The sequence below is a fragment of the Rhizoctonia solani genome, chromosome 6 (genome assembly GCF_016906535.1).
Source record: "Rhizoctonia solani chromosome 6, complete sequence".
In the NCBI taxonomy this organism is placed as follows: Eukaryota; Fungi; Basidiomycota; class Agaricomycetes; order Cantharellales; family Ceratobasidiaceae; genus Rhizoctonia; species Rhizoctonia solani.
In genome coordinates, this window is record NC_057375.1 from 398,254 (window position 1) to 422,728 (window position 24,475).

Genomic DNA, 24,475 nt, shown 5'->3' on the forward strand with positions numbered 1-24,475 from the left:
CGAGTAACAACACAACAAACGGTGTTGCGCATCCTTTGGCCAGGGTCCGTCACGTCAATGTACAATTACCAATTCAGGTATGATAAACAATTTCATATTTTTGACTGTGGCACAAGCAGCGAGAAAATGCCTGTCAACATACCCGCGGGTATTTAACAGTGGAAGCGGTTGGGATACAGTCGGAACACAGTCAAAAGGCGGTCTGAAAGCAACCTGAAACTAGGAAGTTCAGCCCTACCATATTTAGCATAAGTGGCAATGGACTTACACGCAATGGACACCTACAGTCATTCAACAAGAGTGCAAAGTATAGGTTTGTGCGGGCTGGGTGGACTACCTGGGGAGTCGAAAAAATATGTTAAATAACACAAACGGATTAATGGAATGATCTACCTCTTGACCAACCTACCTTAATGCCTGCAAGACAACAAGCCGCTCGCCAAGAGCAATATACCTGTGAATATTGTTCTGAGTTGTTTTTGTCTCAACGCGGCTATAATATCCACGTCAGCAGAAAGGGGGCGTGTATCGAGGAGCACAGGGCATCAATAGCCAAAGCAGAAGCAGGGGTTGGTGACGCATATACCCAGGAACATGAGGTTGAGCAGCTGGATATTATCAACAAAGATGCTTTGGACGATATCAAAATGGAAGCTATTGACATACCATGGGATGAACTTTACGCCACCAAGAGTGAGGAGGCTGAACAGCCCAAGCACGAGCGCATACAAGGGACCAAATCGTTTGTCAAGCATTTTCCAGTTGCAACTGCAGGGGCACCGATTCAACCAGCCACTGAGCAAGAACTTAACCAACTGGGACAAACCCGCAAAGACGTTGGCCCCCTCTCTGATCCCAAGGTGTTCAAAGTTGCTGAACTACTTGTAACTTTGGGAATGTCCAGCAAAAAGCGGACAAAACTACTCAAATTGGAGCAGGTAAGTTATTTTACCAGCCACAAAGCAAATTGACTCACAGAGAAGAATAGTTCCAGGGTACAACCCCCTGGAACAATAACCGTGAAATGATCATGGACGTTGATAAGTACCTACCGCGTGGGCTCAACTGGAACATCACAACAATGAAGCTTGTTGGGAGCAACGGGTCTGAACATGGGCAACTTTGGCACCAAGATTCACTACTCGCTATTAGCAAGATGTGTAAAAACCCTACCTTCAAGCATCTAATCCAATGGCAACCTACCCGTGTGTGGACAAGTCCAACCCGTGAGACACAAAAGTTTGGCAAGACCATGGCTGCGAACCGCATATGGAACCTTCAGGCGAGTCTAGTAATTTGTTGGGCATCCAAACGTACTCACCGTCACATATAGAAAATGCACCCTGACAAACACGCAACCCTGATCCCAACATTCCTTGCGTCTGACAAAACCACACTTACCGTCCATGTCGGCAATCAAAAGGCGCATTGCGTATACTTGACCATAGGAAATATCCCCAAACATACCCGTCGTCAAATATCAAAACAAGCAATGGTTTTGATTGGTTACATACCGGTGATGAGCCTGGACTGCAAACCGGACCCAGTGAAGAAAGCGCACTTAAAGCGCAAGTTATTCCACGCTTGTATGCGTAAGCTGGTGGAGCCCTTGATCAAGGCAGGCAAGCATGGGGTCAAGGTTGTCTGCTCAGATGGATTTGTGCGGCGCATATACCCTGTGTTCTGTGGTGGTATGCTCGATTTTGTTGAGCAGTGCAAGTATGCAATTATTTGACAACCCTACTGTCCTACCTGTGAAGTGCCGCCTGACAAATGTGGCGATTATACCAACTATCCACTTTGCAATCGTGAAAGGACCCTGGAGGCGATTGAGCAGCATTGCAGGGAGGGTTCAGCTGTATTTGAAACCCTTGGTTTAGTGGACATCAAACCATTTTGGGCCGACTTACCATGGGTAGACACTGGAACACTTTGCCCCCCGGACCTACTGCACCAGCTATACAAGGGCATGTTCAAAGACCACCTCTCAAAATGGTCGGCACATGTTGTAGGAGCAAAAGAGTTCGATAACCGGTATATTGCAATGTCCCCCCACCACGATTTGCGGCACTTCAAGAAAGGCGTTACAAAAATCAGTTGCTGGACCGGGAAAGAGGCCAAGGCTCAGTGTAAATTGTTCTTACCAATTGTTGCAGACCAAGAACCAGAGGTTATGGCATGCGCGCGTGCGTTGACGCGCTTCATGTATCTTGCGCATTCATTGGAGCTAACAGAAGACAATCTGGTGGAGATGGATGAATACGTTCAAGAGCTCCATGAAAATAAAGAAATCTTTTGACAATTAGGAGCATTGGGGGAGCAGGATCCTACAAAGAAAAAGGGACCGGTACGCACCTTTCACATGATCGCAAAGCTCCATGCAATGCTCCACTACATAAACTACATTTGCGAGCTTGGTACTCCGGATGGGTTTAACACCAAGTTGCCTGAACGGTTGCATATACCGTGTGCCAAGGAAGGGTTCCATGCGTCAAACAAGAAGGAGGTAATCCAACAAATGGCAACATACCTTCAACGAATTGAAGCAATTGCAATGCATCGTGCGCACCTGGATGACCAACAAGCTCCAAAGATTGGCGATTCCCCGGATGACAAGCCTCTGTGTCTAGAAGATGAAGACGGTGATTATGGGGACGACAAGGTGTTTATTGGGGGAGTGAACCAGCTCACTCTAGGTGACAAAAGCAAGGACAAGGGTGAAGACAAAGATGAAGACAAAGGCAACGACAAAGACAAAGACAAAGACAAAGACAAAGACAAAGACAAAGACAAAGACAAAGACAAAGACAAAGACAAAGACAAAGACAAAGACAAGGGCCGTATTGACAAGGAGGCCATAGTTGCCAAAGACGAGCTTGGGGCCAACAGGGATGGGGATCCCAAGGTTGATCTGGAGTGCAGGGACGTCAACAACGGAACATGGGCCAAGGAGTGTCAGATTGACAGTGAAACGGGCCAACAGGATGGCCCATCAGTCTTCTATCCAGAACCAGCTATCAAACACTCAAAGAAGCCTACCCTAGTTGCCACTGCCGCGCATCTTATTGCCAAACATGGGGCCACCAAACTTCTTCCAGCTGTCAAATTGTTCCTCAAGCAACACAACCTATACGCACGCGACCTTGTCATCTCACCCAGCGACAAGTATCAAATATGGAGGCAATGTTGCCTTATTCATAGCCCACCTCCGTTCAAACCTACCAAGGACAAGAAAACCAATGTCATTTGTGCATTCCCTATGGTTGTTGATGAGCATGGCCAGCCAAAAAGGGAGGCGGAGTATGACACTGCGTTATTCATACACGACAACAAAAGTGATGGGTTACATTGTGAGTCTCTCACACATCTAGGCGTCCTGGTAAAAATTACTCTTTTTTTATGTAGGGTATTGCGCATGTCGCGTCCGAGCAATCTTTGAACTTCCGGATCATTTACAACACTTATACAACAAGAAACTCATTTATGCCGAGCTTTTCAACCCCTTCCACTTGTCCTTTGACGTCTGCACCCATCTATACAAGACTGCCCACTCAATGGCACCCAATGGTTGATGCCTCGCAATCGTCATGCCGTTGTCGGAGATCAAACTTACATGTCATATTGCGCCTCACTATGGGTCCGCCACGGCTGAGCTAGACCTGGCACGCAAGACCAATATATTATCTTTGTGTCGTAGGTTTCTATTCAACAAGTATGCAAGCTTTTTCCTCTTTGAACTTGCGCATCACTGGCGCCAAACTGGCGCAACAAAGTGAACAAAGTAAGTAATATTCTGGTTCACAAACATTGGTTGACATGCTTCCCAATAGTTGGTTACATTTCTATCCATTAATAGTCAATATTTTGCGCATGTATATTCTACTTTTGGTTTGAGCATTTTGTTGTTATCTTAGTATCTTAGTATAGTCACGTATCACAAGGTATACACACAATTTGCGTACAGATTGGCTTTGAGTTTGAATGCGTGCCTGGATCAACAATAGGCCACATCAGAACGCTCTGAAGCTTCCAAAGTGGATATTATCAAACAAGTTTAAGCACCAATTCCAATTTGGAGTGTTCGGAGCCCCAACTCTGCGACAAGACCTAATGGTCACGTGCCGCTTGGGTGTTTAGAGATACTGTACTCATCACGTTTGAGCCCCTCTGCCAACTTGCCAATGTAACTAACACAAGTAGGCACTACAAAGTCATATGATAGTCTACGTAGAAGCATGGGGTTACTTTGCTTCTACGGAGAGAGAGAGAGGTCTACCGTAGAGGACTGTAGACATTGACATCTACGGAGGAAAACCGTTTTTCCTGATGCTTACACTCGCCCTCCAGGTGGCATATAGCCACCTTATTCACTTCCTTCCCTTTCCTCCGTTGGTTTGCTCTCCTCCTTTTCCGTCGTTTTGATCAGATCCTCGACGCGTAGAAGATTGCTTGAGTTCAAGCTTCCTTGGGGAGATGCAAGGTTGTTCAGGCTCAATGGTCTTGAGTCCCTTGTCGGCGTCCCACATCTTGATGTCTGGCCCAAGGTTGGTCCACTTGGCAACGTGGTCAGTGGCATCGCGGACATCTGGGTCGTCTTGGTCGCCAACAATGGCCGGCTCGGCTCCTGCGTTGCTACCAGGTGAGGGCTTGTCCTTGTCCTCTCCAATGCTGGATTTGGGAGCCTTGACAGTACGTAGTGTCTCAAAGTCGCCTTGTTCCCCCTGAACGTTGCCCAGTGCTCCTCGATCCCCAGTATGAGGTCGTCAATCACCCTCTCCGTCAACTCTGGCATCTGGGGCATGGGATACGCCCTCCTGATCAGCTCCTGGGGGTAGTTTGCGTCCCCAATCCTGGGTTTGTCTTCTATCCTTAGTGCTTGAAGCGCAATACGGGACATGTCTTCCATGATGTCCCACTCCCTGTCTATGACCCGCTGGTGAGTCCTCTTCACGCGTTTGCTTAGAGTTGTGGTTACTGATATGACGTTCTCGACCAAGAGAATTGCCAGCAATACCTTCCTTGCCAGTTTGTTGACTTGCTGTCCAATTGTCCCCGCCTGGGTTGGTTCCGTCGCTGGTCTCCTTGGATGATTCGCCGGTCCCCTCTCGACCGGATCCGGTAGGGTTGTAGGGACTGGATTGGGTACGCGCTTGTTTTCTTCCCGTTTGCGTTCTTTGTCCGTGCTTGGTTGAGGTACTTCTTCCTTGTACGGTGGATCCCTTGCTAGACTGGGAGGCCAACGTGCTTCTGGTAGGTGATCGGCCGCAATTCCTAGCATTAAGTCGAGTGCGTCGCCGTTTAAGGCGTCTTCCTGTAGATGACCCTTGGTAAGTCCGCTCTCTTGGTCGTGCACGCAATGGCCCATTGGTACTGACGCCAATAATACCTTTGTACAGGTCCATCTGACCTCTCCCAACATGCGGGGACCTGGCCATGTTTGGCCTCCCAAACTGTCCTTGCCTTCCCCTTTGGGGGAGTGGGGCGTTTCTTGCCCTAACGGTTTTGAGGCTGGTCTGGGCCACCATGTTGAGCAGCCGTAGTAAGCCTGCATTGACTTGTTCGTTGGGTCCTGGGTTGTACGCTGGTGGTGCATCCCGCTGTTGTTCTTGGTTGCAACTGCGGCGTCTTTGCCGGCCGTGGTACATTTTGTAGATAGAGTCAAGTGTGATAATAAAGGATCTAGTCTTAGGCAGTGAGATATGGTGCTGATGACCGGTTGAGGTTCCCATATTGCTTCCTTAAGTACCCTTACGCTTGCGCATTTGAGGGTTTCAGACCCACTATCACTAAGTTCATTGTACGGTACTTCCCCGTCTTCTTTCCACGGTAGCTCTTTAGTGCGGCTGATCCCTAAGGCTTCGAAATATTGTCTTAGGGCCTCAAGGTGCCGTACCACGCGGTATGATTCCCAGGTACGGTCTCCCAATTGCCATACTATCTCAAACATTGCGTTATTCCCCTTGCCGCAATGTCCGCCTATCCGCTCAACTGCCCATTCATCATCATTGGCTTCTAAGGAGGCTATCTGCTTGTAGTTCCTTCCCGGGAAGCAACAATCCTCATATGGTACATGTGGTTTCAGTAGCAACGCGTGGAATATTGGCTTTATTCCTCTTTGCTTCAAGTTGTTGGGCAACTCTACGTGGTAAGTGGCCCCTTCCTTGACCACACCGTCTATTCTTACTGGCCCAATCCATTGCGCCAATAACTTGTGTGGTTTCCCCAGCGGCACTCTCATGTTCTTGGTACTAACATATACTAAGTCGTTGGTCTTAAATGGTGAAGGTCTTTTATGCCTGTTAGCTTTGACCATCTGACTTATTCGCAAACCAATGATGGCATTGTGTGCTATCATTAGTGCGTATTTGATGTTGCGGGCCGCGTTGCGTACCCCGTACATGTCAGTATTGGTTTGCACTAATATTGGACGTGGGGTTTGTCCGTAATTCAGTGCAAATGGACTGAACCCGGTGGTCTCCAATCTAGCCAAGTTTACTGCAAACTCAATACTAGGTAATTTGGTTGCCCAGTCTCTCAACGCTGGGTTTATGCACACGCGTATCAGTGCCAGTATCGTGCGTATGAGTCTTTTGGTCTGCCCGTCTGTCTGTGGGTGGAACGCCAACAACAGTCTCAGTTTGGTACCTAATAGTTCATAGAGCGTCTTCCAGAAGATCAATGTAAATAGCTTGTCTCTATTGCTAATGATGATCTCGGGTACCCCATGCAGCCTAAAGACATTTGCGTGAAATACCTTGGCCATGTTGCGGGCCATGTAGTCCAACCTTGTTGGTATCAAGTGCGCCATGCACGTAAGGTGGTCGATTACCACGCATACCATGTCAAATTTACCCAGTAGGGTTGCGGATTCCGTTAATGGTCCCAGGAAATCGACGCCAATCTGTGCCCACAGGTATTTGGGTACTGGTAATGGTTTCAGCAGCCCGTACAGTTTCTGAGTCAACTTCTTGGATGATGCGCAAGACACGCATGCTGCACAGAATTTCTCCACGTCTTTAGCCATATTTTTCCAATATAGACTTTCCCTCATATATGCGTATGTCTTCTTGTATCCTAGGTGTGACACTATCAAGTGCGCGTGTGATATCAGTAATGTCCTTATGTGCCATTCCCCAACCGTGGTGTCTGGGACGCATAGGTACATCCTACCGTGTTCTGTGAAATATAGTAAATTGTTGCATAGCTTGAATTGAGCAAAACGCAATGGTTCATTCACTATTCTTGCGTAATCCTTGTCACTCTGGTAGCTGTTTGCTATTGCCTCATTCACGTCTAACTCTTTCACCAGCGTTGTGATCTGTTGGTGATCTGAGCGGTCTAACGGGTCCCACTTGTCTTGTTTGTTGTCCGCCCAACTCCCGCCCTCCAGCTCAGCGCTTGTTGGTGAGGTCTCTTCTCTTTCATTGGGCTTGGTTTCTCTCAAGTCCTCTTCCGCAATTTGTTCCCCAACAAATTCATCACGTATGTCGGGGTTCCAATTTTCTTTCACGCGCTCATTTCCTTGGTTATGTGGTGCCCTGATCCTTTGCCCCGCTCTTCCCGGTATTTCCGGGTCGTAGCAAACCGGGGCCACTCTTTTGCGCTCCGGGTTCCGTTGGACGCCTGCCGACATGGTCTGGCTCTCACTCGCCACCTTGGCTGCCATTCCAGTTACTACTGGTCGGGTCACTGATTGGTTACGCGTGCGTGCGTCCCGTATGTTGTCTCCCTCCTCGTAGTCTGGTACAAACTTGCTCTCCGCACGCTCTGTGCCTTTCCTATCCTCACTATACATTTGCAATAGGGCGTCCGCAAGGACGTTTTTTGATCCCTCAATGTATTTAATTGTGCAATTGAACTGACTCAGTTTCTCTGACATTCGTATTTGTTGCGGGTTAAGATCCTTCTGAGTCTGTAGGTACTCCAGTGCCTTGTGATCGCTGAGTATTGTAAACTCTACCCCATGTAGTAACGGTCCAAATTTATCCAATGAACACACCACAGCTAACGCTTCCCGGTCCGTGACTGAGTAGTTCTGTTGAGCCGTGGTGAACTTGGCGGACCAGAACGCGGCTACTTGCGCTGTTTGCCACTCTTTGCCTTGGCTTACTAGTCCGCTCGCCCCTGTCAAGCTAGCGTCTGTAATTAGGTATATGGGTGACTCGTTCTTGCCATATTTGAGCGCCACGCAATGTCTATCACGGAATTCTTCCACCAGTTTAATTGTGTCACGGAAGGCACGTTCCTCGGTGCCTCCCCATCTGAATGGTGTGTTGCCACTTGCTCTCTTAGCCAACGGCGCCATTGGTATGCAAATACCTGGACAGTTTGGTGCTAGGTATCCAACCGCACCTAGAAAGCTAGCTAATTGTTCTTTTGATTCAGGCGTCTTCCACTTGGACACCAAGTTGACTTTATGCGGGTCCATTCTGATCCCCTTCTTGTTGACTATATGCCCCAGTATACGCAATTCTTCCGTGAAGAACTGCATCTTACTTGGACTCAGGAAGAGTCTCTTGCGCTTGAGCACCCCCAATATGGTACGAATATGTTTAACGTGTTCTTCTATTGTATCTGAGAATATCACTATGTTGTCTAGGTACACGAACATAAATACTCCTATATACGGCGCAAAAATGTGGTTCATCAGCGCTTGGTATGTTGCGCCCGCGTTACAGTCCCCCTGCTGCATTACGTGACTAACCATAGTCCCCATAGGCGTGTGGAACAATGTCTTATGCATGTCTTTGGGTACCACCTGAATTTGCTTGTAAGCGTCCTTCCCGTCCAGTAGCGTTTGATACTTATGCCTACTGACTTTGGCAAGGATATCTTTGGGTAACAGCAATGGTGATGCCATTTTCACCGTATTTGCGTTTTGTTTGCGCTTGTCTAACACGGTGCGTAGCTCAATACTTCCGTCTTTCTTCTTGGGTATGAATAACATTGGTATCGCGTTTGAGCCAGTACTATGCTTCCAGCGTCCCGATCCCAAGTATTCCCTCGCCTTTGACTCAAATTGTCCTTTAAGCGCTTCGGGACATCTCGAGGGTCTAAAGCGGTACGTTCTCTGCTCATCCACCAGAGGTATTCGGTGGTTTATTGCTTGGAACGGCGGCAGGGGCGTGTTTCCGTCCTGAGGTTTGCACACGCTCATCGCCTCACTTCTGAGCATGTCACGTAGTTCCGCCATTCGCAGTCCCACAATGTCTGCGGACAACAAGTTAATCTGTATAACCTGCTCCCCATCAAGTGGTAGGGATTTTGTAGAGCCGATGTATACCCCGTATGGGTTGAAACTTAGTTGTACGCTATGTTGGAATAGGAATGGTGTTCCCAATATCAAGTCGTAGTTGTCTAAATTCCCCACATCAAAATCTTGATACTCATCAATTCCTTGGTATTCTATTCTAGCTTTCACACCATAATGTAGCGTCCCTCGCAACCCTGCCATTGCCAACTGTACTTGCAGCGGTTTTGTGAGTTTCACTTTTGGTAATCTGAGTTGGTCAACAATGGTTGTGGATACCATGTCAGTCTGACATCCCAAATCTAACAGTACGCAAACAGACTTGCCTTCGAGCTTGGCTTCAACTATCAGCGTGTTCAGGACCTTCCTCGTGTGGTCCTTAACCTTGATAGCGTTTCGCTCAACATGTTTTGGTCCCAGTTCTTTGTTCTTCCGCCCAACGCCTACTGCGTTGATCTCAATTTTTTCCTTCAGCCTGGTGAGTTTGTCTAGCTCTTTGAGCATGACCAACAACACCCTGACCTTGCTCTTGGGGCGTACTTTAACCGCGTTTGCGTTGACATGCAACGGTTTGGCCTTGTGGAACTTTGGGCAATCCTTGGACAGGTGACCCAATCGTTTGCATTCAAAACAGAGCCCAGCCGCCCTCAATTTGGCTTTCTTCTTGTTGGTAAGCTTTCTTTGCTGGTTCTCCTGTCCGTCGCGGCCTTTTGCCTGTCCGCCGCGCATGTATTTGTTTGGGTGCTTGTTCTGCCGGTTACCGTTACTGTTACTGTTGTATCCAGTCCCTTTGTTATTGCCGCGGTTTCTGCCACTTTGATTGTCCCCTGGGTTCTTGTAATTAGAAGCACGGTCATGCTTTTGCAAAGGACTACGCAATTGGTTCCTTCTTGATCCCAATTTCTCATTTCCCAATTTCTCAATTGACCGTTTGTACTTGTGCGCGCGCTCTATGTCCAGCGCTGTTTCTTGCAATGTTTTGCATGTAGTCGCTTCCGGTCTCATGCCTTTGAGTGCCCATCCCACTTTAATATATTGGGCTGCACCGTCCCAAACTCTCAGCACATGTTGGTGGTCTGTGACTTCCCGTAAGCGTCTTCGTAAGCAAGCCAATTTGGCAAAATAATCTTGCACGCCCAAATCTCCCTGCTTCTTTTCATTATACAACTTCCTCATGTCGTCCTTGAAATCTGGTGGGAAGCAGTAGTCATATAGTCCAACATATATTGATTCCATTGAGTAGCTTCCAGGGTCCGGTGCAATGTTCAACATGTACCAAGACGCGGCCTTGTCGTCCAGGAATCAGCTGACAGTGAGCACTGCCTTGCTGTTGCTCAATCTAGTATCACTGATGTATAGGTTGTAACTGAATATGAACATATCCAGCTTGTCAATGTCCGCTTTGCCCTTATACGTCTTGGGTGACTGTGCCTTGTATCCTGATCGCGCTTGCGTGACCACCTTTTGCTCAAGTTTCTTGTTTTGCTTCTTGAGCTTTGCAACTAATTCCTCCAGCTGTCTATTCCTCCAACGGTTATCATCGCGCAATCGTGCCAACGATTCGGTCCAGCTTGAGTCGGACGAGTTGGCTGTTTTGGATCCACTATCTGATGGATCTGGAGGTCCCCCACCTCCATACCTGCTTGTATGCGTGGATTCAGTCTCATCGCTATCCGTCTCTGACGACTCGGATGATTCAGATGGTGACGGGGGCCTTCTCTCAGTCGACCGCTCCCGTTGTCGTTCCTTGCGTCTGGGTTCACTGGCCTTCCCCATATCCGTTCAGGTTGTCTTACTAGACTTCCTAGCCGGGGTTGATTCTATGATACCCTCCAGGTATCCCCCGCCCCTGTATGCGTTTGGCGTGCTTTGGGGGTCTGTTTGTTGTACGTGACGCTCTCGCGTCCCTTCTAGGTCATCCAATGCGGCTCCCAGGCTAGGACGTTTCCTCTTCTTGCCTTTAGCCTTAGCCTTTGCCTTTCCCTTACTCTTGTGTGACCTGGTGCGACTTGTTGTTGTGTCCTCTGACCCGCTATCGACTTCCTTGATTGTAACGCGCGGTTGTCTCGATGGTCCAGCCCCCCTTGTCTGACTGTGAGTGCTTTCTGACCTTTTGGAGCTCCTCAGGTTCCGGAGTACTGATGCATACTCCTCATCATCAAATGCGTACTCATCCGCCAGCTCGTATATCAGCGCGTTTACTTCGACGCTTCCGTTTCCGCTTTCAGCTTTGGTACAATCTCCTTCACTCGTGGGTATGTAATCCGATCGTGACCAGTTAGGATTAACCCAGTCGCTAACGTCTGGTAGTTCCTCAACATCGCCTGGGCCCCCGTCGTTGCCATTGGCTCGGCGTACCTCTTTGTCCCAGGTGAGGCCCTCATGATTAGCCGTAGACTTGGATTCGGTGCTGACACTGATGTCCAGCTCTTTTTCCTTGCCTTTACCCTTAGACTTACGGCGGGTACGCTTGCGCTTACTATTCTTGGAAGGTGTCTCGCTTTCCTTCTCATCAATAACTATATATTGCGCTAACACGGGCTTGCCGTCATCATCCAGGACGATGCTCTCATTTAGTACACGGCTCGTCCTAGCCGTTACGAATATCTCGTCGTCCGATTCCCTCCTACTTTCCGCGCCTATGTTGGGGGTCGTAGGGACTTCCGAAGTTGCTCGCTGGTCGTCAGCATATGCGGGAGCGCTTGTCTGCTCGACCGACGCTCGCTCGACGAGTTCGACGCTCTGTTCTGAGGTCGCTTCCCTGTTCATGGGGGCATCCGCTTCTCGGCGGGTCTCTTTAATCGGCAACGGCCAGCTCAACACCTTCCGGATAGGTGGGGCTCGTTGCGTGAGGGCCACATAGGCCGAGGGAGATAACTTGACTCCCTCGGTGTCGGCGAAGGCTATTCCCTGGCGCTTCCCGACACCCAGCACTACCATGCGCTCGCCAGGCTCTCTTGCGCCTTGGGGCATGGTGCCAAAGGTGAGCTGTACTCTTCTCGCTGGTACAATCGCTTGCTCATCAGTGGTCTTGTTCGACGTCTCGGGTTCCACGCGGTTGGCTGTTTTCGGAGCCATGCGCTTATCGGCCCGTCTCTTGGGGGCGGTAGGAACCTCGGATGCGTCGTAGTTGCGTCCGCTGCGCAACCTCCTGCTCATGTTCAGTACGTACTATTCTCTGTGATCGATCAGCAATTGAAGAAATTAAAATAAAGTAAAATGGGACAGTGTAACGGAGGCCAACCCGTCACTCTGTCGTTCGAAGTTCGTCGAGTATAAACTCGATACGAGTGTTGCAATTAGTATGTCAAAAAATGTAAGGTTTCACTTATCGTCCACTACTGTAAATACGAACGTCGATGGCGACCGTGTCGCCGAGGTAATGACAATCCGTAAAACACTCGATTGTTGTGGTTGAAAGTAAAGACAGTTATCAGAAGATCCCCCCCCCCCGGGACCTTATAAGGTCAACGGGGTTCGTACATGAGTAAGCGGAATAAACCAAACGAGAGTATATAGTTAGAAATCAGATACAAACAATAGAGAAGAGTGACAGGTGGGCCGAGGTGGTAAGTCGGGTGAGCATAGCCGACTCGATTATGTAAGGGGTTCGCATATAGTAGAGTAAATATACGAATATCAGGCATTCCTTACAGGGTTACTAATGTTTGAACAAGCTTTGGTACTAAACTCTCTTGGCTTGGGACAGCATTGCTCGTAGCTGTCCTTTGAGTCTCTAATGCCTAAGCAAGATGAACAACTGTTGAGAATCTAGCTGATACATCGTCAAATTTAACTTGCCTTTTCAACATTGTCGCCGGCGTTTGCAGCAAGAAATTGACTATAGTCACTCCCAGAAGAAGAAAGTCCAATATCGGGATTGGCAAAGGGATTCTGCCAGAGCGGTCGCCACTGTTCCAGCCTCTGTTCGGTGAGACCATCGTCGTCGTTGTCAGGATCAACGTCCTCATAAAACGTATCCACCCAGACTATCCATGCGCTTCGGTCCAGTGACTCAGGCTTGGTGGCACCCTTTCTTCAATCATTTCGTACACGCCTCAAGCTTCAGCTAACAAAGGTGTGCCGTACTAGGACCTAACATTCACCTCCGCACGAAACGTAGCTACACTTGTGCGATGTTGGCGGTAATTAAGAGCCAATCTCCCTCCTGGGAATGCTCGCTCAACGTCGACTGAGGAGGCTTTACGAATTGAAAATAATGAGTCCAATTGATGTTTTTAATTTGAAGGCTTGACTCACACGGCGCACTCAAGATGTCGAGTGCCATTATTCCGAGGATACATCAATTTAAGGCTTTCGATACGTTACCTAAGTATTGACTTAATGCGCTGGCCTGCAAGGCCTCTGCTTTGCTAACAGGTGAGGAGGTAGTTTGAAAGAGGGGCCGATATGGTTGTACGTGGGGGATCGGTAAGGGAATTCAAACTTGGTAAAGGCAGGGAGGTTCAGGCATGTATAATATTGTTTTTGGTACTATACAGGCTCATGATCTCAGACATTGTACCCGGCATCAAACCCGCGTTTGAGGGATCGGGTAGGTACAGGTCTCGAGTCCAGCATATCTGTACCCGCCGCATCCGCATAGCCACACACAGCCACGGGTCAGGACGGTTACGGGTAATACATTAGTTCGATCCGTGCGATCTGCGGATACTCGTATCTGCCGTCAGTCCCTAGTTTCTGGTCCCATGTGATATTCGTAAATTCTAGCGATGCGCGTGCTCTCTATTTTGTCGCGGGTGATAGGGTGGATGGTCTAGTTTGGCATAGCGCTACCGAAGAGTTTTTGTGTCGTTGAGATAATGCAAAAAGGCACCTTTTGTTGCCATCCTTTGGCGCCTTCTATCCTAGCTGATTTTCCAGAAATTGTAATACAAATTCAAGATTTTCGCATACAATGGAATCGAAATTTGGGGTTAGTGCGAGCTCCAATGCGGAGGTCCTAGGTATACTTAACTAAAGGCTTAGTCCCGAAGCTTTAAATTTTAGTATTTTCCCATACATATGTTTATCACGGAGCGGTTTTCTTTTCGGAAGTATTGAAGCAGTAAATTTAAGTAAACCTAAGAACAACTTTAAGACGACATTTATAATCAAGATGCACCAGAATCGTGCGTGTATCGATATCAAATTGGGTCAATTTGTAGTGCAAGGAGCACATATGTATTCGATATCTTACTGTTCTATGTAATTACGTGCTAGTATATCCCTTGACCAATCTACCTACACAGGCTATGGGGCTCCGAATCCCGCGGGGTTCCCCAATTCAAACTATGGCTGGATTATAGATATGGGCCAGGGGCTCCAGTGCGCGGCACTCTGCACCTGATAGTGTTATCCACTGTGACGCGAACAGATCCTGCGGGCTGGGTGGCTCACGCCCAAGGTCAATTCTAGTTGGCAGAAGAACGGTAAGAACACTCTTCTCAAGCGGTTTGAAGGAGGGATTATGAGGAATAATGAGGTCAACTTAGCTGTGTCTGCTGATAAAGACCCTTCAGAGCCTCAGTGCACCCGTCGAGAGCCCGAAGTGTTTGTCTGTGCGGATGGCGTCGGCGTGGTGTATCATCTGTGTTAATGTAGATATCTTGATATGTAATAAATGGGAGTCAGCCCTATGATGACCCTGACAGAGAACTGTTGAGTCAAATCGCAGAATAAGCAAGGGATTATGGGTGAGGAAATTAGTGTCAATAGACTGGATAGCATGCAATGCGAAGGTGGTTGATAGTAAATAACCAATCATCTCGTGATCACGTCACCGGCCGCACCCCACAAGATTCCTCCCTTTTTTTAAAATAAAATAAAATAAAATAATCTTGTGCTTAACGAGCTACATGCGAGCAATATAAGCAGCTCAGACATTGCGACCCTCCGCAAGCTCCGGATCACAGTTTCACCATTGGTCTTCGACATTATCCAGAGCTGGGCTGGTGGTGCAGTGAAAGCACCTCAACATTATGATATCCATCGGCAAAAGAGTACAGTACAAAATATTGAGTATTGGTGGATAATATGAGTAGAGTATCTGATACACTGTACAAGGTTATAATGCTGAAAATCAGTGCGCGTGTTTAAGTGAGAATTGAGCTGAAGTCAAGATCAATACATACTGATTTTAGGTATTGATTCTTCCATAGTCTGATTCATGTTGAGAGAGGCATACTAACATTGTAATTTTCAGACCATATCCTACTGAAAAAAGGAATCTTTTACTGATGTACTGATTTTCAGGATCTTATCACACCACAGTGATATGAATAGAAGCGACGGATGAATAAAGGGCGCCAGGACGCGAGCATGACTCACAAGCCCAGGTCCGATCTCCGGTTCTTGACGGTTGGTGTGGAATCAATCAAGATAAAGATGATACGCAGAAGTTTAGATGAGAATTATAAGTGATGGGAGGGAGGGGGAGGGAAAAAATAGCTGCACAGCGCGGATGAGTTGACTGCACCCAAGTCGACGACTGGGGAGTGGTTGCGGCCACGTGCATACATGAGGTGGTGCGAGGTAGCCGGCAGAGCCACACGACCAGTACTGGCCTAAGAAACCAGCGCTTTTGAGATCACATGTCCACTGGCTCAGCGTTTGCGAAAATCAACCACGTCCGGCCGACGGACGAATCGAGCAATGCGCTCATCGTCTTTTCTTCTCACTCCCCATCCTTGTCACTGCGTCCAAGGGCAGATTGCCCACCCGGCCCGCGAGGCGCACTCGCGTCTGGGGGGGGGGGGGCACCTACCAGTTGCACTCGGCACCGTGGCGGCAGGCCACGCATGTAGGCATGTAGGCATATATGGGCAGGTATCGGAAGAAAGAGGCCCTAGGCTCAGTATGAACTCCTGGCCCGTGAGCCACAGTCTCAAACTAAGTGCATTCAGGAGCCGCATCCTAGTTTTTACACACTTTCCTGGGTTCACATCGAGAAGCTGTTCAAACTACACGACGACAAACATGTGGTGGTATTTCGGTGTATGTGATTATATGCTCCTTTTTTACCACCCCTCAAGGCGACGGATTCTTTTGACTTCCAGTAATCCATCGTGTTCAAAGTTCAAACAAGAAAGCTATATATACATGGTAGAGAAATACTCCAAAGGTTAACCAAGGTAAATTTTCAGCACCGAGGCGACATTTATTTAGCCCGATTAGGCCAACTTAAAGGTCGACTGAAAAACGCGCGCCAAAGCGATGTATTTATACGACCTCGTTTGCGGGCAATTGCAAGTCCAGAACATCGCAGCAGGACCTGCAGTTGTGATATATCAGCATATCTTAAGAAATGGCCGGTCAGTAACTCACCAATTCAATAAGAAACTCCGTCCCGAAAGCGATTGCCAATGTGGGAAGAACCATCCAGCTAAAACATTGATCAGATATGGATGCCCGCGAGTGTTCCATCCGCTTAGGCACTTACGCCCAAATCCATCGGAATACACCAGCCTGTTGACCTTCCTGATAATCCCACACCCAAAGTGACTGAATGCTACCAGCGTTGAGTGTCAAAAGGATGAGGAGAGCAAATCCCATAAAGATGCGAGACATAACAATTCCCCATTGAAACCGATCTAAAGCAGGAAATTAGTGCTAGGTACAGAGACCATGGTTTATGTAACGTACCTCGTGGCTTGGAGTGAATTCGATTCATGATTCCCAGAGAAATAAAAATAGCTCCCGCAAGTGCTACGATATATCGGGCACCTTGTAGATGGGTCTCCAATAGTTCTGTTATTATCTGGTCAAATGGTCAATCAGTGAGAGGTTAGATTACCAGGCTAGACATGCAAACCGATTCGTAGTAGTAGGAAGAAGGGAGTTCGGGTTCTTCATTCCAGTCCTATGTGAATTCTTACTGGATCAATTAAGCACTATCCAGAGTTGAGCACACATCGCACCTTCAATGGGAGTGTATCATTAACGTAATATTCTTTAATTCTGGCTTCAATACTGGGCTTAATGTTGCTGTCCTTTCCCATGAAATTCTGGGACCAGTTATCCATGAGCTGCATTGATATCTCGAATAAGAGACTTACCGTATAGAACGCAGTCATAATTTTAAGTGAGATGCGCATATTCCAGATACCAACCTGATCTCTAAATTTCTCCACGTCGACCTCGGATGGAGAAATTGTACCATTGTTTGTTACCGTTTCATTCAGCTGGTTGAATTCGTCTGCCCAAACAACTCCGCGTTTCAGTAGGAAGTTTTTCATGGGCATATTTGTCTGAGAAGTGGGATCGTCTAGAGCTATTTGTTGATCGCCCATTATTTTGTCAAACTGACGGAATGTCTTGAGCGCCGTGGATAAATAACTCTATAGAACATCAGCACCATACACAAGGAGGGTAACAAGTACTCACGGTCATAATGAACTGATTTTTCACACCTTTTTTGAGGAGAGGAGTGAGCCTACATGCACGGATAATTTGAGAGGGCCCTCACCTAACAGCAACAAAATAATTCCTAAGAGGAAGGGAAGATGTGTCATCATCCACCACATATGTCGGACGCTACTTCCACTAGGATTCCGATGACCAGTGGGACCTTCAGCATAAAAGTAGGCTAAGAAATAAATGATAATAGCCGTGCATGCTATATTAGCCGCCACAGGCCCGCCGAATCCAGGCGCTGAGAGAACCGAATAAAGAGTCCCAGCGATTCCATTAAGGCCCTGCGTGTATGGTCTAGCGTTATAGTCGGTAAATTCTAGCTGGACTACTTACTTCGCCAATCACAACAGTGGTAATTCCTTCCAGCCTTTCACGAAGATTCACATTAGTATGAGGTACTGGCCATTGCTGTCGAGTAATCGAGGGCTGCTGCAGTTCGATTGGGGTTTTGAGTAACACGGGTTGTGGCGGCGCATCGTGAGATATAGAGGACTCATTTGTACTTCTAAAACTGGTTCTTTCCCAGTCAAGTCGCTCCATAATATGGTGCAATGCAACCTCGACTATGAGGCCAACCAGCCACAAGATAAATTTGAGTTCTGCCCCTAGAACGGTTTTCCCTTTTTCAGAGCATGTGATTCCTGCACTGACCCAAAACAGAATGTTTGAAATGACAAGGCCAATTGGGAGAATGTAAAGCTTCAAAGGGATAATTAACTTCTTTTCCCTGGCAGCAAAATACGCAAATCCATAAACTGAAATCGTACTCAGTGTTAGAGCAAATGTGGAGGGAGAGTAATATGCCGTACCTAGTATATGTTGAAGCCATAGTATAGTGCTGAATATTTAGAAGTGAGCAGGTTACGGGTGTATCATTATGATAAATACACACCGACTTGTAGCCACTGAACAGGCAATTACTTTCAAAGAATAGTACGTTATCCTGTCCTCTTGATATCGGACTGGATCAACCATTTCTTCCATTGTCTTTGGGTCCAATGTGTCCATTCCTGGAGATTCTAAGATATACGCAATAAAACTGTAGCCTAGATTTGTATGTTAAGGTATGTGTGATTGAATGTAATGAAGAGTCGCTCACCACGAGTGGTTGCAGCCAAGAGCCCAAATATGATCAGTTGAACCAAAGTAGATAATAGATGGACCCTATCAATGTGTTCTGTCATAATGTAGCTTCAGAGATGGTGTATTGTGGCATACCAATCGTTGGTGTAAAAGTGGATACTATATAAAGTCTAGACGGAACGCATCAGTCTAGTTTTCGGGCAGCTCATGGTTAGTCTTATATTGACCTGCGACGCCCATAGCCACCACACTAATAGAAAAAAGGTAGCATAAGATGCCATATCCTAAAGACAATTGTCTTGAGCAATCCGATGTATGTGGTTGGCAAACCTACCCAGGGTCCATCCAATTTGCCGTTTCTAACATTCTTAGTTGGCATGAAGTTGTCATTTGATAATGCTAGCTTACTGAGTGAGGCTCGCGAAGGATGCAGTCCATGCGAGGTCGTAGAACTTGAAACAAGTTGGTTAACCACCGAGCAAACGACTCGCAGAACTGAAAGTACGTACCAAGTTAACCCAAGTAGGGCCAGCATGAGTCACCTTGGCGGGCTTTACTACTGAGCTCTGTTTACTCAGGCTGGTGGTTCCACGACTCATAGCAGGTCTTTCAGTTAGCTTGATACAATGGATAAGCCTTGATTATCTAGCCCAGGATCGAGACAAATATACCTTTTCGTCGCCCACATCACCCCCTGGTGTAGGTGTTGGATTGTAATCGCTTTTTGACGAAAGTCCAAGGTCGGGATCGATAAACGGGTTTTGCCATAGTGGCCGCCACTGTTCAAGCCTTTGTTCTGTTAGTCCATTATCATGGTCATTTTCAGGGTCAACGTCTGTAAGGAACCCGCTGAACCACCCCGTGAAAAGTATCGCATAGAGTGGTTGACTGCTCATGGTCGGGCTATATCTTGAGAGGGCTTACCAGTACAGGCGTGAAGTATGGGCGCCTTTATATATCACTCTACGCCAATGAGGACTATCTTAGCCGGAGTATATCCGTCTCCTATGTAGATCTATGCTGGGCCGGCGTTCTAGAATTCTAATACTAGTTCAATAGACCCGTACCCATCAGGTGGTTGTGAGTATAGATTGACGCCTTACAAACTTCGATCCTCAGAAAAGAGGCTAGTTTACCACTTGGAAGTCGGGGGTTGGGGTCGGTAGCTGCAGCTCCGTTCCAGATTTGTAACTGGCATCCAATCAATCGACCAATTGGAGACGGCGAACGGTGATGACCGAGTCTGTTGTGCCTGAGATAGCCGCCAGGGAAGTGCATCTAGCTTACGTGAACTGGCCGAGCACTTCCCTAAATAGAATGCCCACTTCACGATAACCTCATTCGGCATTCTCTCCTTTGGAGTGGGTGGATATTTTCGGGCGGTAGGCCCCTGGCACACAGATGAATCAGTAATTGGCATCCGACCACTTGCAAGTGAGCTGAAGGCTCACGTCTTTTAACTTTCCCTCTCACAGCGCGTACTCGAAGGGGCAATAACTCAACGATCAAGCAGCTTCCTGGAGGCATATACATGCTCATCAGTTCAGCATGTAAGATATTTGATCAATTGCAGACCCCAGGTCGACCATTTCCCTCCTGGCCGCCGGCTCCATTTATCGCCTGATTTGGAATGATTCGATTGAACTCCTATCGTTCATGGAATCATATAGTTCCCGGGCCTCCCTTTCTATAATGAGAACTTCCCGGAAGACTTTGGCCCCGTCTCCTGGTAGATTTTATCGCAAGTACTACTTTCAATCGGCCCACCTTGTCGCGTAAACATTAACCATAGCCCCTCCTACAGAGAAGCTGTAGGAGAGTTTTGCAGTCAAAGCCACCGGTGTTCTCGCGGAGTGCTCTGTAGTGTTTTATGAGCGGGCTAGAACTATTGTATCTAAAAGAGCATGTCCCAAATCCGGAATACTGTAGACACTTTGGTCTGTATTTAAATTTACCGGTTCGTGTTGCTCCCACTAATCTACGATTCAATGGGCCCCAATTGTTGCCGTTCAAATCAATTACCCAACAGTGTAGTGTATTTTGTGAGTACCAAGGCACGAATCAAGAGGCGCTTGCTTCGAGGAGGAGAAACCTTTATGTACTTGAACGAATGAAAGGAAATCGTTCATAAACTTCCTCGCACCTCTGTAAAGCATATATGGAGCAAGGTCCAAATATACATTACTGACTCACGCGGTATAACGGGTCCTGGTTTTTGGTCTCCTCGAGCGGTTTGCCTTGTTCGCATGTGGCTCCTACCGCCCCGTAATAGAAATATATTCCAAAAAAAAAGGACTCGCGCGAATTTCGCAGGCTTGGCGCCATCTTTTGAATGTGTTCCCATCCCACTGAATCGTACAAGTTGTAAGTAGTTTGAATGAAGAGATTTCACGTATTTTTATTTAACATATGTTTCAGACCTTTTTTTACTACGCCGCTCGATACTGTTACAGCCAACTCTCCCGAAGGGAAAACCTTCATGACCGCACTTGATTGACAGTGACTCGTCCCCATACGAGCTTAGTTCACAGTTTCACACCCCCATCTCATCTCGCTAGTCCTATCATACCATGCACAATTCATCCTTAAAAAGCAATATATAACAAACATGCAAACGTATAAACGCATAGCTCAAATAAAAAAAACCCCCCATGTCTTCTCTCTCTTACACCCCACACCCCCGTCTTATATCCTCAAGTAACCTAAAGACAACACCTCACGCCCACGGATTAGACATCCCATCCGGCAAAATCACATCAGCAGTGACGTGCGCGTGCGGAGGGGGAGTAGCAGCACGCGCGATCGTCACCTCGGTATCCGCCTCGATCGGCTCATCCTCGGGGCTCGCCTGGCCGCCGTCGCCCGACTTGACCTCGGGCCCGCCACCGTGTTTGTCGTCCGTCTGGTCTCTTGCTCGTTCTTCCCGCGTGGGCTGGGTCGTGTTGGGTGATCGTCGGTGGGTGTCTTGGACTCGGACTTTGGTCTGGTCGATGGATCCTGCGCGTTCGCGTTCTTCGACCGAGACCTGGGGTGTGCATGTTAGTATGCGGTTTGCGAGTGAGTGTAGTGGTAGAAGCTACGAATGCGCAACCAGATGCAGGGCACGGAATTAAAACCACAAACAGATTAAATCCAACTTGCTCCATATTCCATCCCACCCACTCCCAAAAAAAAGAAAGAAAGAAAACCCCGCCCCCGCTCACCTCGACATCCCTCCCATCCTCCAAAACATACCCCCGACGATACACCCTCTTCCCACCGGGCCTCAACGCCGGATCCCCCTTGCGCCGCTCCCGACTCGCCGCCTGCTCCGCCGCGTCCTTGTCCTCGACGACGAGATCGACCGCGTCGGGCGGTAAAGCCCGGTTCGAGCGCGTCGTCGGGCTCTCGGTTCGCGAGGGCGTTTGGGCCGCCGAGCTCGCGCGGGATCGGGATCGGGATTGGGACTGGGAGTGGTGTGGGGGTTCGGGTCGGAGTCGGGCGGTTCCAGATGCAGGACCCGAACCGGGACCCGAACCAGGACCTGAACCCGAACCGGACGAAGATGCGTGCCATTGCAAGTCGACGCCTCCGACTTTAATATCGGGCCGTTTCCCATCCCGCATGTCGATATTGAGTTTCTGACCCGGTCTGGGGCGGACTTGTCCATCTTGGACGTCTTGCCGCGCCTTGACCGATTCAGTGTCTCCATCATCACCGTCATTATCGTCGTCGTCGTCCCCATCTTGGGCCCATTTCCCGTATACGCCTCGAGGACCGACGTCCGTCGCACCGTACCCCTTTCCCAACCGGTGCGGAACAATCCCGCCCAAATCAGGATGAAACGCAGCCGCACGCTGGTCTCTCAAAATCTGCTCTTCCGCATCCCATATCCTCGCCCTGGCACGCTCGCTCGAACAGTCGACGACGGGGTAGTTGTAGTCCCCAAACACGAGCTTGCGAGCTTCATCGTACATCACATCCTCGCGCTTGCTCTTTCGGAACCGGACGATCGCAAGACTGCGCGACGACTCGAACTGGACGTCGAACGCGCCCGGTACGACGAGGTGTCCCGAGTCCGAGTCGGACGAGGACGATTCGGAATGGACGACTTGGGAGGCTTGGGCTTCCGTCAGAGGTGCATAGGCGTTTTGCTCTTCGATTGCTTGACGGGCTTTGGCGAGGATTCCGGGAGCGGGGATTGTCGGTGGGTTGGCGTCCTCTGCGGGCATGGGCAGCCAGTATTTTTTGCGTCCTCCTGCTGCGTATCGGAGTCCGGCACGAATGCGGCGATCGCGGCCTGTTCCTTGGTGCATGCCTCCTTCGGCGGGTTCGTATGCTTGGTATGATACGCCCCCTCGTAATGTATCTCTCGCGTCGACTATGACGTCCAAAAGGCCGAATGCGTCCCGCAAAGCATGTAGGAAGGGCATACGGGCGACGTGATGGACGCTGGGATCGGTAAAGTCGGAAGTGGAGAATGCGTACGAGTGGGCAATGGCGAATATGGGCATTTCGTAACATATGAGTGTATCGGTTATGGCGAGCGAGATGTGTTCCACGTCGGTGTATGATCCGACTGGCAAGAGGTTGAGTTGATGCATGGTGAGGGAAAAGGAAACATACCATGTTTGATTATCCCAATCGAGACGAGAAATGATATACAGATGGATTGCCAGAATGAGAAGAACAGAATTCCTTTGACGCATAGGAATTTGGGCATCGGTCTGGACCAAGTCAGCTGGTGCCCAGTAGATTAAAGAACAAGCACTCACCTGAACGGTTTGAGATCACTGCTGACACATACCCAGAACATGGCAAGGCAATACAAGCTCAGGCAAATTGAAGCATTGTATACGATACTAACGTATAGATAACCGGCGTCGACTCGAAAGGCACCTTCTCGGTATTTGCCCAATGCTTTGAGAATCAAAGTGATGGCCGCCAGGATAGGTTTGACTTGGACGTATTCTGTGGGCGGTGAGCGAGTGCTGTCACACGATAGGATGGGACGTACGGAGTATGCCTCGGCGGAGGGAAAGAAATGTAAATGGATCCGAAGCATCCAGTTCGCGTTTGAATAGGCTGACTGGGAATGCGTGTTCTTTGGGTTCTCGACCGTAGAGAAGGATAAGAAGGGACCGTTCGCCACCGAGATAGATGAGTAGCAGATGGAAGAAACAGTATATCACAAATGCCTATTTCTATTCAATATTAGTCGCTTCGAGTGATTGGTGGCTCACCTCGTATACGTCTCGCAAGACATCAATAATGACACCTGCCTCGAGGGAAAAGAGGGAAATAAATGATGATATGGCATAGAGTGGGACCATGACCATGATCCGAATGACCATTCTTTTCTCACTTAGCTTTATTCGGATTATCATTGATAGACTCACCTCTGCAGCGCCGGCTTGCGATAATTCTTGAGATGAGAACATATTGACAGCACAGACGTCACCGTCGCCACCGCAGTCGCCAATCCAGCAGACACAAGGACCGTAGAGGACAGTCCAGACCCAGACCCAGCTTCCACAGTCGTAAAATCGCCCATTGATCGTTGTTGTCTTGCCCTAGAGCCAAGAATGACAGCGCGATATGGACGTTGTCGTCACCCGCAAATCATCACGCGGTTAAGCGCCGAGTGATCGACATGACCTCACCCCGCGCAAATAGGGGCAAATGTATCATTTTGGGTTCTGCTTGGCTGGCTGGTCGGTTCGGAAGCCCTAGACACAGACCTCGCCC

The 24,475-nt window shown here is 48.5% G+C and overlaps 6 protein-coding genes across 6 annotated transcripts; 2 read left to right on the plus strand and 4 right to left on the minus strand.

Annotated features, from left to right (window-relative positions):
• Window positions 1-413: 413 nt before the first annotated feature.
• RhiXN_05588 (uncharacterized protein) lies at window positions 414-2,299 on the plus strand (the record flags this gene model as incomplete). The annotated part of the gene is made up of 4 exons (XM_043325404.1): window positions 414-938; window positions 989-1,291; window positions 1,334-1,691; window positions 1,761-2,299. 4 exons carry the CDS (start codon window positions 414-416, stop codon window positions 2,297-2,299), a joined length of 1,725 nt encoding a protein of 574 aa, XP_043180836.1.
• Window positions 2,300-2,383: 84 nt separating this feature from the next.
• Window positions 2,384-3,572, plus strand: RhiXN_05589 (uncharacterized protein; the record flags this gene model as incomplete). The annotated part of the gene is made up of 2 exons (XM_043325405.1): window positions 2,384-3,350; window positions 3,406-3,572. The coding sequence occupies 2 exons, from the start codon at window positions 2,384-2,386 to the stop codon at window positions 3,570-3,572; spliced, it is 1,134 nt and encodes a 377-aa protein (XP_043180837.1).
• Window positions 3,573-4,367: 795 nt separating this feature from the next.
• On the minus strand, window positions 4,368-12,409 carry RhiXN_05590 (Transposon Ty3-G Gag-Pol polyprotein; the record flags this gene model as incomplete). The annotated part of the gene is made up of 4 exons (XM_043325406.1): window positions 4,368-4,721; window positions 4,772-10,440; window positions 10,618-10,929; window positions 11,047-12,409. The coding sequence occupies 4 exons, from the start codon at window positions 12,407-12,409 to the stop codon at window positions 4,368-4,370; spliced, it is 7,698 nt and encodes a 2,565-aa protein (XP_043180838.1).
• A 633-nt stretch (window positions 12,410-13,042) lies between these two features.
• Window positions 13,043-13,538, minus strand: RhiXN_05591 (hAT family dimerization protein; the record flags this gene model as incomplete). Its single annotated transcript, XM_043325407.1, has 3 exons — window positions 13,043-13,282; window positions 13,357-13,451; window positions 13,511-13,538. The coding sequence occupies 3 exons, from the start codon at window positions 13,536-13,538 to the stop codon at window positions 13,043-13,045; spliced, it is 363 nt and encodes a 120-aa protein (XP_043180839.1).
• A 2,871-nt stretch (window positions 13,539-16,409) lies between these two features.
• RhiXN_05592 (low temperature requirement protein LtrA) lies at window positions 16,410-19,644 on the minus strand (the record flags this gene model as incomplete). The annotated part of the gene is made up of 19 exons (XM_043325408.1): window positions 16,410-16,523; window positions 16,577-16,634; window positions 16,692-16,842; window positions 16,895-17,009; window positions 17,064-17,111; window positions 17,170-17,256; window positions 17,308-17,589; window positions 17,636-17,661; window positions 17,718-17,946; window positions 17,999-18,420; window positions 18,475-18,503; window positions 18,558-18,711; window positions 18,765-18,829; window positions 18,884-18,918; window positions 18,976-19,032; window positions 19,083-19,107; window positions 19,157-19,200; window positions 19,258-19,365; window positions 19,420-19,644. The coding sequence occupies 19 exons, from the start codon at window positions 19,642-19,644 to the stop codon at window positions 16,410-16,412; spliced, it is 2,274 nt and encodes a 757-aa protein (XP_043180840.1).
• Window positions 19,645-21,464: 1,820 nt separating this feature from the next.
• On the minus strand, window positions 21,465-24,281 carry RhiXN_05593 (Organic solute transporter Ostalpha; the record flags this gene model as incomplete). Its single annotated transcript, XM_043325409.1, has 7 exons — window positions 21,465-21,773; window positions 21,952-23,306; window positions 23,354-23,454; window positions 23,503-23,698; window positions 23,745-23,925; window positions 23,971-24,082; window positions 24,127-24,281. 7 exons carry the CDS (start codon window positions 24,279-24,281, stop codon window positions 21,465-21,467), a joined length of 2,409 nt encoding a protein of 802 aa, XP_043180841.1.
• Between the last annotated feature and the right edge of the window lie 194 nt (window positions 24,282-24,475).